General features: G+C 47.0%; 1 protein-coding gene across 4 annotated transcripts in view; it reads left to right on the forward strand.

Annotated features, from left to right (window-relative positions):
- Positions 1-13,151, forward strand: part of osbpl3b (oxysterol binding protein-like 3b) — a 307,799-nt gene that overhangs the window by 70,323 nt on the left and 224,325 nt on the right. For all 4 annotated transcript variants that reach the window (XM_085988683.1, XM_085988680.1, XM_085988679.1 and 1 more), the window contains one exon: positions 5,603-5,842. In XM_085988683.1, coding sequence (XP_085844809.1) covers positions 5,750-5,842 — 93 coding nt within the window. In that variant the 5' untranslated portion in view covers positions 5,603-5,749. The remainder of the gene's footprint in view (positions 1-5,602; positions 5,843-13,151) is intronic.

Consider the following 13,151-nt stretch of genomic DNA (forward strand, 5'->3'; position numbering starts at 1 on the left):
AGGGGGCATAGATTTAATGTAATTGGTTGGAGGTTGAGAGGGGATTGAGGGGAAATGTTTTCACCCAAAGGGTGGTGGGGGTCTGGAACTCTCTGCCTGAAAGTAGAGGCAGAGACCCTCATTACATTTAAAAAGTACTTGGATATTCACCTTGAAGTGTCATAACCTACAAGGTTATGGACCAAGTGCTGGAAAGTGGAATTAGGGTGGATAGCTCTTTACATAAGAACATAAGAAATAGGAGCAGGAGTAGGCCAATCGGCTCCTCGAGCCTGCTCCGCCATTCAATAAGATCATGGCTGATCTGATCCTAACCGCCAATCTACTATCACAGAACCATCTCCTGAATCTAACAGAATTAGACACACGAAATAGGAGCAGGATCAGGCTACACGGCCCCTGGGCCCGCTCCGCTACCCACAGGGCCATGTCCGATCCGAACCTAGACTCATGTCCAAATTCCTGCCCGCTCCCCGTAACCCTTAATTCCCTTTACTTCTAGGAAAATGTCTATTTCTGTTTTAAATTTATGTAATGGATGTAGCTTCTGCAGCTTTTTGGGGCAGCATATTCCATGGACCTACCACCCTCCTGAGTGAAGTAGTTCTTCCTCATCTCAGTTTTGAAAGAGCAGCCCCTTATTCTAAGACTATGCCCCCTAGTTCTAGTTTCACCCATCATCGGGAACATCCACCCGATCCAACCCCTTCACAATCTTATATGTTTCAATAAGATCGCCTCTCATTCTTCTGACCTCCAATGAGTAGAGTCCCAATCTACTCAACCTCTCCTCATATGTCCATCCCCTCATCCCCGGGATTAACCGAGTGAACCTTCTTTGTACTGACTCGAGAGCAAGTATGTCTTTTCTTAAGTATGGACACCAAAACTGTATGCAGTATTCCAGGTGCGGTCTCACCAATACCTTGTACAACTGAAGCAATACCTCCCTATTTTTATATTCTATCCCCCTAGCAATGAAAGCCAACATTCCATTGGCCTTCTTAATCACTTGCTGCACCTGCATACTAACCTTTTGAGTTTTGTGCACCAGGACCCCCAGATCCCTTTGTACTTCAGTACTTTCCAGTTTCTTGCCATTAAGATAATAACTTGCTCTACGATTTTTCATGCCAAAGTGCATAACCTCACACTTTTTCCAGTATTGTATTCCATCTGCCAAATCTCTGCCCACTTACTTAGCCTGTCTATGTCCCCTTGCAGGTTTTTTATGTCCTCCTCACTCACTACTTTTCCTCCCATCTTAGTATCATCTGCAAACTTTGATATGTTACACTCGGTCCCCTCCTCCAAATCGTTAATATAGATTGTAAAGAGTTGGGGACCCAGCACTGACCCCTGCGGAACACCACTAGTTACTGATTGCCAGTCTGAGAATGAACCATTTATCCCAACTCTCTGCCTTCTGTTAGATAGCCAATCCTCTATCCATGCCAGAATATTACCCCCAATCCCGTGATTTTTTATCTTAAGCAATAATCTTTTGTGTGGCACCTTGTCAAATGCCTTTTGGAAGTCTAAATACACTACGTCCACTGGTTCCCCTTTATCCACCCTATATGTTACTTCCTCAAAGAACTCCAGCAAATTTGTCAAACATGACTTCCCCTTCATAAAACCATGCTGACTTTGTCCTATTAAATTATGATTATCCAAATGTCCTGTTACTGTCTCCTTAATAATGGACTCCAAAATTTTACCTACCACAGAGTTTCCAGCCTTCTGTCTACTGCCCTTTTTAAATAAGGGTGTTACATTAGCAGTTTTCCAGTCTGCTGGGACCTTTGCTGAGTCCAGGGAGTTTTGGAAAATTATTACTAATGCATCCACAATCCCTGCCGCCACTTCCCTCAAGACCCTAGGATGTAAGCCATCAGGTCCAGGTGATTTATCCGCCTTGAGTCCCATTATTTTACCGAGTACCACTTCCTTAGTGATTTTGATCGTGTTTAGCTCCTCCCCCCCCCTATAGCCCCCTGTTTGTCCAGTGTTGGGATATTCTTAGTGTCCTGTACTGTAAAGACTGATACAAAATATTCATTCAGTGTTTTTGCCATCTCCATATTTCCCACCATTAATTTCCCGGTCTCATCCTCTAAGGGACCAACATTTACTTTAGCCACCCTTTTTCTTTTTATATAACTATAAAAACTCTTACTTTCTGTTTTAATATTTTTTGCTAATTTACTTTCATAATCTATCTTCCCTTTCTTAATCAATCTTTTTGTTATTTTTTGCTGTCTTTTAAAGTTTTCCCAATCCTCTATCCTCCCACTAGATTTGGCTACCTTATATGCCCTTGTTTTTAGTCGAATACTCCTTAATTTCTTTACTTAGCCACGGATGGCTGTCTTTTCTTTTACACCCTTTTCTTCTCAGTGGATTTTATATATTTTGGAAGTTGTAAAATAACTCCTTAAATGTACACTACTGATCATGTATCGTCTTACCCTTTAATCTATTTTCCCAATCCACTCTACTCAATTCCGCTCTCATACCTTCATAGTCTCCTTTATTCAAGCTTAGCACGCTTGTTTGAGATCCAACCTTCTCACCCTCTAATTGAATATGGAATTCAACCATGTTATGGTCACTCATTCCAAGGGGATCCTTTACTAGGACATTTTTAATTAATCCTGTCTCGTTACACAGGACCAGATCTAAGGTTGCTTGCCCCCTGGTCGGTTCAGTTACATACTGCTCAAGAAACCCATCCCTAATACACTCAATGAACTCATCCTCAAGGCAGCCCTGCCCAATTTGATTTGTCCAATTAATATGATAGTTAAAATCCCCCATAATTATAGATGTTCCCTTATTACAAGCCTCAACTATTTCCTGATTGATACTCCGTCCAACAGAGTTGCAACTGTTCGGAGGCCTATAGACTACGCCCACTAGTGTTTTTTTTCCCCTTATTATTCCTTATCTCCACCCAAACTGTTTCATTATCCTGATCTTTTGACCCAATATCATTTCTCTGTATTACAGTGATTCTTTCCTTTATTAACATAGCCACCCCACCTCCCCTTCCTTCCTGCCTGTCCTTCCTGATCGTTAAATAACCTGGTATGTTTAATTCCCAGGCATTGTCACCCTGCAGCCATGTTTCTGTAATGGCCACAAGATCATACCCATATGTAGTTATTTGTGCCATTAACTCATCTATTTTGTTACGAATGCTACGTGCATTCAGATAGAGAACTTTCAAATACGTTTTGTGACACTTAGTTCCTGCTTTTGCCCTTTTTATTACTTTACCTTTTACTCCATACCTTCTGCCCCTTCCTGACACGCTCTGGTTTTTAATTTCCCCACTGCTACCTAAGTCTATGACCTTCTCTGTTGTCATTTTTATTATTTGCTCTCTAGGAACCTCCCCCCCACTAGTTAGTTTAAAGCCCCCTCTAACAGCCCTAGTTATATGATTCGCCAGGACTCTATTCCTGCACTGGCCAAGTGAAGCCCATCCTAACGGAACAGCTCCCTGCTGCCCCAGCACTGGTGCCAGTGTCCCAGGAAGCAAAACCCATTTCTCCCATACCAGTCTTTGAGCCACGCATTTAACTCTCTAATTTTATTTGTCCTAGCCAAATTCGCTCGTGGCTCAGGTAATAATCCAGAGATTATTACCCTTGAGGTTCTGTTTTTTAATTTGACCCCTAGCTGCTCATACTCCTTTAACAGAACCGGCTTCCTAGTCCTGTCTATGTCGTTTGTACCAACATGGACCACGACAACTGGATCCACCCCTTCCCACTGCAAGTTTCTTTCCAGCCCAGAGGAGATGTCCTTAACCCTGGCACCGGGTAGGCAACAGCCTTCGGGACTCTCGCTCTCGGCTGCAGAGAACTCTATCTAGCCCCCTAATAATACTATCCCCTACCACTACAACATTTCTATTTATTACCCCCTCTTGAATGGCCCCCCGTTCCAAGGTGCTGTGGCCAGGTTGCTCATCCTCCCTGCAGTCCCTGCTCCTGTCCCCACAGGGAGTAAGAACCTCGAACCTGTTGGACAAGAGCAAGGGCTGCGGCTCCTCCAACACTACCTTCTGGATCCCCATACCTGCCTCACTCGTAGTCACACCGTCCTGTCCCTGACCATGGGCTACATCTGAATTAATTAACTTCATAGGTGTGACCACCTCCTGATACACAGAGTCCAGGTACTTCTCCCCCTCCCTGATGTGTCGCAGTGTCTGAAGCTCAGACTCCAGCTCATCAACACGGAGCTGGAGTTCCTGTTGCAGCAGACACTTGTCACAGACGTAATCACCGTGAGCCTCAATGGGGTCCACCGGCTCCCACATCTCGCAACAGTAACACATCACCTGCTCCATTCTATGTAATTAATTAAATTTTTTATTGTTAGTTATGGACACCCTCTGCCCGATTTTAGATGCTAGTATCCCCTTTAATTAATTGGATTTAAATTAAATCAATCCCTCTAATTACACCAGTTAAATGGTTTACCAACAGTCACTCTGCACCAGAAAGGCCTTATTAACTGCAACCTACAGAGTTAAAGTTTGAAAAGAGCACCTAACACCCCACTTACCCTAACTCACACTTACCCAAACTCACAGCACTCTTTGATGACTCACACTCAGTGCTTGCTCACACTAGGACTGGTCTTTTTATACTGTTTGTTTGTTTACAGCCAAATGAGTCACCCCTGCTGATTGGTTAGAAAACTGGTTTCCACTGCCTGCTGTGCCAATTTACTCCTACTGCAGTGTAACCTTGTTTTACTCTTAAACCAACAGAATCCCAAATATTTAACTTTTCCCCTTTACTTAAACTGCTTAAGTAATCTTATCAAGAATGATTTAAAGAGAAATAACAATTAAAGAACTCTCACACTTACCTAAACTCTGAGCACTCTCTGCTGACTCGGGCGACATGAACAAGATGAGCTGAATGGCCTCCTTCTGTGCTGTAAATGTCTGATTCGATGAAGCTCAGTTTATTGCCTGCTGAGCAAGAATGTTTGGAATTTGCAAACTGACAAAGAATGTTCATTGGTGATTTACAGCAAAACTTCTTGATATAGTGCCTTTAACATAGAAAAATCTATTTCTACCCAGAATATACACATCTGGAATCTTGAAATAACCTCTTTCCAGATTAAAACTGGTGTCGGTTTTTATGCTGTAAAATGGTACTGTATCTGTTCTAGCTGAAGTCACATGATTTGCAACACCTGATTAAAGCTGCTGCAGCTCAACATTTTTGCTGCTCTGCTGGATATTCTAGAAAAAGCTGCATCCCCTCTTTCACGTTTTGTATAAAGGAATGGCTCAGCTTATGTAATTGTGAGAATAATAAAACCGGTTGGAGGAACACACGGAGATCGGATGGCCCACCTGAGTGTGTATTGGCCAGTCAGGCTGACCTAATGCATTCTGGGCACCTGGCACTGTGGTTGTATGGATTTTAAAATAGGTTGGGACTGACGGCTGCTGAAATGTATATGTGGTACTGAATAACTGTTTAGATAGGTAACGTCAATTTTGTGTATCATTTTATGAAGTTTAAAAAAAAGTACATTAATTTAATCTACCCATTATTGTTTCTAGGATGAAATGATAAAAGCCGCAGAAATGGGACCCATCTTCACCTTTACCTGAGGTGATGTTTGCTGTTATGAAAGGAACCAAACTGTTTTGAGTTGCATTGCTTGATTCTAATTGGTGGTTCCAGAGAACATCCAGACCCATATCATCATGAACAGCAATGAGCAAAATACTGCAGTGCCCCAGAAACCATCAACCCCCACCCGGAGTTCCAGCAGCTCTTTTAGACCAGATATTCGACAGGTACAGCACATTCTCTTGTGTCTCTTTTACTTGTAGTTTGTGTAATATGTAAATTAATATACATTACAAAGTCGTGCCTGCAACCCTTTCAAAGCATCACCACCCCTTTAATATAGTAGTACTTGGCTATTAAAATTTGTGACCAACTAATTTTTTTGCTTTTTGCCATTTTCTTTTTACCTGCCATTAGTGGAATAGAACCTTACTTACTACCATAGCTCTAACTGCAGAATGCATGATGATTACTCTCTATAATAGAATGTAATTTTAATGTAGTGGTCAGTTAATTTTGAGCAAAAGCGCACTAAATAAATGAAGTTGCTAAAAAGTTTTCACACATATATATATATTGTGAATTTTATGTCATCATTCAAGGCTGCTTTTCAGACTAACCAGCTTCCTTTGATCAAATTGACCCCTGCTGAATACCAAGTAAAACATTTCAATTCTGCTGTGCCCTGAGGGTTAACACTCATTCTGAACATACCTTTAGGGCTGTACCCATTATAAACAGAGAGGTATTTTGGGTGAGTCATCTTGGCTCATTTTACAAGCTTATTTTGCGGTCACTAGAGCTCTGATAAATGTTGCGAGCAGGAGTATTCACCTCATGGTCTGTCATCTCAGCTGGAGAACTGTGCATACCACAGTGGGAGGTGTGGAAAGATGGCAGGAATAATTGGGTAATTGAGTAAAAGAGTGGGAGTGGGGGTGGGTGGGGGGGGAATACCTTTAAACATAGAAACATAGAAGATAGGAGCAGGAGTAGGCCATTTGGCCCCTCTAGCCTGCTCCGCCATTCAATGCGATCATGGCTGATCATCCAAATTCAGTACCCGGTCCTTGCTTTCTCCCCATACCCCTTGATCCCTTTAGCCTTAAGAAATATATCCAACTCCTTCTTGAATATATTTAATGTATTGGCCTCTACTGCCTTCTGTGGTAGAGAATTCCACAGGTTCACCACTCTCTGGGTGAAGAAATTCCTCCTCATCTCTGTCCTAAATGGCTTACCCCTTATCCTTAGACTGTGACCCCTGGTTCTGGACTCCCCGACCATCGGGAACATCCTTCCTGCAGCTAGTCTGTCCAGTCCTGTCAGAATTTTATAAGTTTCAATGAGATGCCCTCTCATTCATCTAAACTCCAGCGAGTACAAGCCCAATCGACCCAATCTCTCCTCATACGTCATTCCTAAAATGGAGTAACACAACAAAACAACCTTGGAGTTTGAACAATGTGAAACTGAATTATCTTTTTGATTTGAAAAATCTGAAATGCTCTTTTTCCATTAGCCTAAAACTTTTCCAGATGTTTACTGTTATTTATTTGGTATACTAGTCCATATTGTACATAGAAGAATTACGTAAGCCAGATACTTTATTCAAATAAATTTAAGTTAAAGTATTCTTGTGCAGCCAACTCTTTTTAATTATAAGACTGCTCTGCTGCCATTCTAGTTGGGTTTTACTTGTAAAGATGATGGACATTGCTGTGGTATCTGAGAGAATTAGTTAAGATACTGTACTGATCAATAATTTTAGCCTGCTGTTTGAGATGATATATTTTAATCTGTAGGAATCTGCGGATTCCTATCTAAATCACTGAGGTCGAGTCAGTTCAGTAAATTAACCGAATTTAATTAAACTGATGAACAAAACAAAATATGCAGGAGAAATCACACAGGTCTGTACAGTAGCTAGTTCCACGAGGACTGAACTTAGAACCGCCCACCTCTGACGTCATGACGTCGTCACGTTTCCCGCCACTCGGGGCACCACGTGACCAACGTGATGACGTCATCGCGTTATTTCAGGGTTTTTACAGAAAGCTTGTTTACTCTCAGCAAACGGACCTAGGTGCTGTAACATTGCTTTAAAGACAGTTATTCACTTGTACAGGAGTTCCTTGGTGGTTTTACCACATGCGCCCCCCCCCCCCCCCCAGAAGTGTCTTTAATCATCAAAGTCAATCGCAGAGGAGGAGGTCGGACAATCCTGTCGGAACGACTCCGATATTCCCGGAGAGGAATGGATGGTGCAGTAGAGGAGCTGGGCCGCGGGGCCGATGGGCCAGGCGAAGCAGCCGCGGGTGGTCGCCCACGACGCGGCGGTTGCGCCGTTTCGACCGGCTGGTCGAGGTCCAGGTGTGCAGCCTTGAGGCGGTCCACGGAAATGTAGTCAGGCGTCCCGCCGCTGTCCACCAGAAAACTCTTGGCGCCTGCCTTCAGCACCCGGAAGGGGCCCGTATAGGGAGGCATGAGGGAGTGACGGTGGGCATCGTGCCGGACAAAAACGTATTTAGCCCTCATGAGCGTTGGCGGGATATGCGACGCAGGCAGTCCATGCTGTGAAGTTGGAATGGGCCGGAAAGCGCGCGCCGCGGCTCGGTCAGCCTCCAGTTGTGCAGTGGCGGACCAGGGGCGCGTCGGCGACGGGAGAAACTCGCCGGGGACCCTGAGCGGTTGGCCGTAGACCAGTTCGGCGGCCGACGCCTGCAGGTCTTCCTTAAGTGCCGTGCGCAACCCGAGCATTACCCACGGCAATTTGTCCATCCACGCGGTCCCTTGGAGGGTAGCCCACAGCGATACCTTCAGAGAACGATGGAAGCGTTCGCATAACCCGTTGGCCTGCGGGAGATAAGCTGTGGTGTGATGGAGCTTGGTGCCTAATTCTGAAGCCACGGCGTTCCACAAAGCAGAGGAGAACTGCGGCCCGCGGTCCGAGGAAATGTCCGACGGCACGCTGAAACGGGCAACCCAAGACGAAAGGAAAGCCCGGGCGACGTCCGTGGAGGTGGTGGACGTCAATGGAATGGCTTCCGGCCATCTGGTGGTACGGTCGACAATCGTTAGCAGATGCGTGAACCCTAGTGACGGTGGTAGTGGGCCCACGAGGTCAATATGAATATGATCGAAACGCCGCTCCGGTACCTCAAACGGCGACAGGGGCTTTAACGTGGCGCTGCACCTTCGCTCTCTGGCACACGACACAGGTGTTGGCCCAGTCGCGCAGATCTTTTCGCATTCCCCTCCAGAAAAACTTGGATGCTAACAACTTCTGCGAAGCACGCACCCCCGGGTGGGCGAGGTTGTGCATGATATCGAAGACTTTCCTGCGCCAGGATGACGGAACGATCGGGCGTGGGTCTCCCAGGGAGACATCACAGAGCAAGGATGTGCCGTCGGAGTGGAAAAGTACGTCCACCGGCCGCAGGCCGGACGGATCGGAACGGAAAACGTGCGTCTCCGGGTCATCCGCTTGGTCAACCGCCATGAGTGAATAGTCGAGGCCCAGCTGGACGGCCGCACGCGAGAGGCAGTCAGCAACCACGTTGTCCTTGCCGGCCACATGCCGGATGTCAGTGGTAAACTCGGAGATGAAAGTGAGTTGCCGCTGCTGTCGGGCCGACCACGGCTCAGTCGGCTTGGCCATGGCAAACGTCGGGTTTGTGATCGACGAAAGTGACAAATTGGCGCCCTTCCTGTAAAAAACGAAAGTGGCGGATGGCCAGGAACAACGCCAACAGCTCTCGATCAAATGTGCTATAGCTACGCTCGTTACTACGTAACTGGCGGCTAAAAAACGCCAGCGGTTGCCATGCTCCGTTGACCCATTGCTCTTGCACAGCGCCGACCGACGCATCGGTCGTGAGCGCGATGGTGACGCCAGGCAGCAGGTGCGCTAACATCGTCGCATTGGCGAGGGCCTCCTTCGTGTCCCCAAAAGCGCGGTCCATTACCGACTACCAGATTACTGGTTCTTTCCCCAGTTTGCCTCGGAGTGCCTCATAGAGCGGCCGCATGAGCTGGGCGGCCCGGGGGACAAAGCGGTGGTAGAAGTTTACCATGCCAAGGAATTCTTGGAGCGCCTTGACGGATTGCGGCCACGGGAACGCAGCGACGGCTGCCACTTTCGCCGTGAGTGGCAGTGCCCCTTCCGCGGTGATGCGGTGGCCCAAAAAATCGATCTGCCTCAGTCCAAATTGGCATTTGTTTGGATTGACGATGAGGCCATGCTCCTGGAGACGGCGGAAAAGGACGCGCAGGTGACGTAGGTGCTCCTCCTTTGACGCGTTGGCGACGAGGATGTCATCGAGGTATACGAAGAGGAATTTGAGATCCCGGAGCACCGAATCCATGAGGCGTTGGAACGCCTGCGCCGTATTTTTAAGTCCAAAAGGCATCCGTAAAAATTCAGAGGTCAAACGGGGTAATGACCGTCGTTTTCTGGACGTCCTGAGGGTGGACGGGCACCTGGTGGTACCCGTGTAAGGATTACGGGGGCTTCTTTTAAACTGGTTTAAAGCAATTTTCCTGGTCTTGCATCCTTTGCCTGCACATCAGACCAATTCCAATAAAACCAATTTTAAAACAGCGGTTTCTAATCGCTACCCCTCCTTTAGTTCTGAGTGGAGGAACTTATAATTAATTATATTAAAACGGAACACGTGGTTTGGATGAGAGAAAAAAATCAAGCTTTATTAACTAAAAGGAACTATAATCACTATCAAACTATCCCACACGAACACACTAAAATTGTAAAACTATATAACAAGGGGGTACACACGGCAAAAACGAGGGATACAATGGCTACAATGTTATTTAAACAATCTTAGCAATTCCCTTAAATCACCATCCCCCCCTTAACTCCTGCTAGGTTGCCTTGTTCGGGAGTCAGAAAACTCTGCTGACATGTGGTCCAGCGAAGCGAGAGAGGGAGAGAGAGAGCGCTCACCTTATGGTCCCAGGAAGTCAAGAGAGAGTCAAGAGTGCGAGCTGGCTGCTCAGCCCTTTTTTTTTATACCTGGTGAGCCCCTCACATCCTGCCTTGCAAGGGCTGTGTGCAAAATTAACCCCAAAGCTGTGATAGGCTAACTCAAAGTGGTTAGATTGAGTTAATGTGATTTTCAGAGCTCCCTTTGCTGAAACAAAAGGGAGATACATCTGCTCTATTGTCCAGTACTGGGTGATTTAAAATCCTTTCAAATGTTAACGCTTCCCATTTAAGACATAAAAAGTCTCTTCTGCAGTTTAGATGTCCTTTGGATCCACTCGACATACAAACAAATGCTAATAGCATTCAATTGCTTTGTAAACAAAGCATTGTCCTTGTCTTCGGCCATGTGGTGACAGCCATTTTATCCCTGGAAATTTAAAAGCACATCGCTCAGGGATCCTTTAATCAAAAACATGAATCTTCAGAACTGTAAATTATTGCGAATTCTTACACCCGCGGACGAGGTCGATCTTGGAGAACCACGACGTGCTGGCCAAATGGGCGGAAAAGTCTTGAATATACGGAGTCGTGACCTCGTTGAGGCACCGATAATCACCACAGGGCCGCCATCCACCGCCGGGCTTTGGCACAATGTGTAGTGGAGACGACCAGGGGCTATCTGAGCGGCGAACGATGCCCAACCACTCCATAGTGGCGAACTCCGCCTTCGCGGCCTCGAGTTTACTGGCCTCTAATCGCCGAGCCTGGGTGTAAACCGGGGGGCCGGTCGTCACGATGTGGTGTTCAACACCGTGTTTGGCGGTCGTCGCAGAGAAAGTGGGTCGAATGAGCTCCGGAAACGCCTTGAGCAGGCGGGCAAACTCGTCGGGCAGTGACTTGGTGCTGGCAACTGCGTGGGTCGCGCCGTAGCCCCGAAAACAGGGGATGGGGGCTCGTGAGGTGGCATGGATCAGGCGGCGATGACGAACGTCGACCAGTAGGTCATGCGTGCAGAAAAAATCGGCACCGAGGATTGCCAGTGGTATCGTGGCGGTGATAAACTCCCAGTGGAAGAGTTGGCTGCCGAGACACAAACGGATACATTGTTTCCCGTACGTACGGATGGCGCTGCCATTGGCGGCCTGTAGTGGAGGACCGCGCCGCCCAGAATGGACATCGATGACCGAAGCGGGGAGTATGCTGCACTGAGCGCCCGTGTCACATAAGAAACGCCGGCCCGAAATGGAGTCGGTGATGTACAACAATTTCCCGGAATCACCAACTGTCATTGTGGAGGCGAAACCGACCTCGGGGCTGCCCTTCCAGTCGCGCAATCGCTGTTGCTGCTTTCGCGGTGCCGATGGCACGAATTTGCACGGTGGCCAGCAGCATCTGGCTTTCTGACCGAAACGGGCGTGGTAGTAGCAAAAGCCGGTCTGTGGAGGTGCCGAGGTGGGGTTCTTGGAGGCGGGGCGCGTCGAGGTGGCACAATGCTGTTGTATCACCGCGTAAATGGTGTCGGCTTCGGCCGCGAGCGCTACACCGTCCGTAGTCGTCGACCTGGTCAGGGCCGCTTGTACCTGCGCAGGGAGCTGACTCAAACAGTTCGCGAAATATAAAACACTGCGGTTCAGAACCGAGGAGGGTGAGCATGTGGCTCATCAACTCGTAAGGCTTAGCATCGCCTAACCCGGGGAGTGCGAGCAAACGACGTGCGCGTTCCGCCTTTGTGAGACCAAATACTTGCATGAGGCGCGCCTTGAGCGTTTCGTACTTGTTTTCCACGGGCGGGGTCTCCAGCAGGCTGATAATGCGGGAAGCCGTCGAGCTGTCCAGTGCGGAGACCACATAAAGGTAACGGGTCCGATCCAGCACGATGTTTCGCAGTTGGAACTGAGCCTCCGCTTGAACGAACCAGGAGGCTGCCTGTTGTTCCCAAAATTGAGGGAACGTCAAACTCGCTGCATTTACATCCATCTTGTTCTTGAGCTTGCCTCCGTGAAAATCGTCCGCGAAGCTTCGGGGTCACCAATGTAGGAATCTGCGGATTCCTATCTAAATCACTGAGGTCGAGTCAGTTCAGTAAATTAACCAAATTTAATTAAACTGATGAACAAAACAAAATATGCAGGAGAAATCACACAGGTCTGTACAGTAGCTAGTTCCACGAGGACTGAACTTAGAACCGCCCACCTCTGACGTCATGACGTCGTCACGTTTCCCGCCATTCGGGGCACCACGTGACCAACGTGATGACGTCATCGCGTTATTTCAGGGTTTTTACAGAAAGCTTGTTTACTCTCAGCAAACGGACCTAGGTGCTGTAACATTGCTTTAAAGACAGTTATTCACTTGTACAGGAGTTCCTTGGTGGTTTTACCACAAATCTATAGAATTTTGGAAGATGACAACCAATGCATCCACTATTTCCATGGCTACCTCTTTTAGTACTCTGGGATGCAGATTATTAGGCCCTGGGGATTTATTGGCTTTCAGTCCCATTAATTTCTCCAGCACTTTTTTTACTAATAATTTCTTTTAATTCCTCCTTCTCACTAGACCCTTGGTTCCCTAGCATTTCTGGAAAGTTA

The sequence above is a fragment of the Somniosus microcephalus genome, chromosome 5 (genome assembly GCF_052327205.1).
Source record: "Somniosus microcephalus isolate GS21.2 chromosome 5, FLI_Smic_1.0, whole genome shotgun sequence".
NCBI classification, from domain to species: Eukaryota; Metazoa; Chordata; class Chondrichthyes; order Squaliformes; family Somniosidae; genus Somniosus; species Somniosus microcephalus.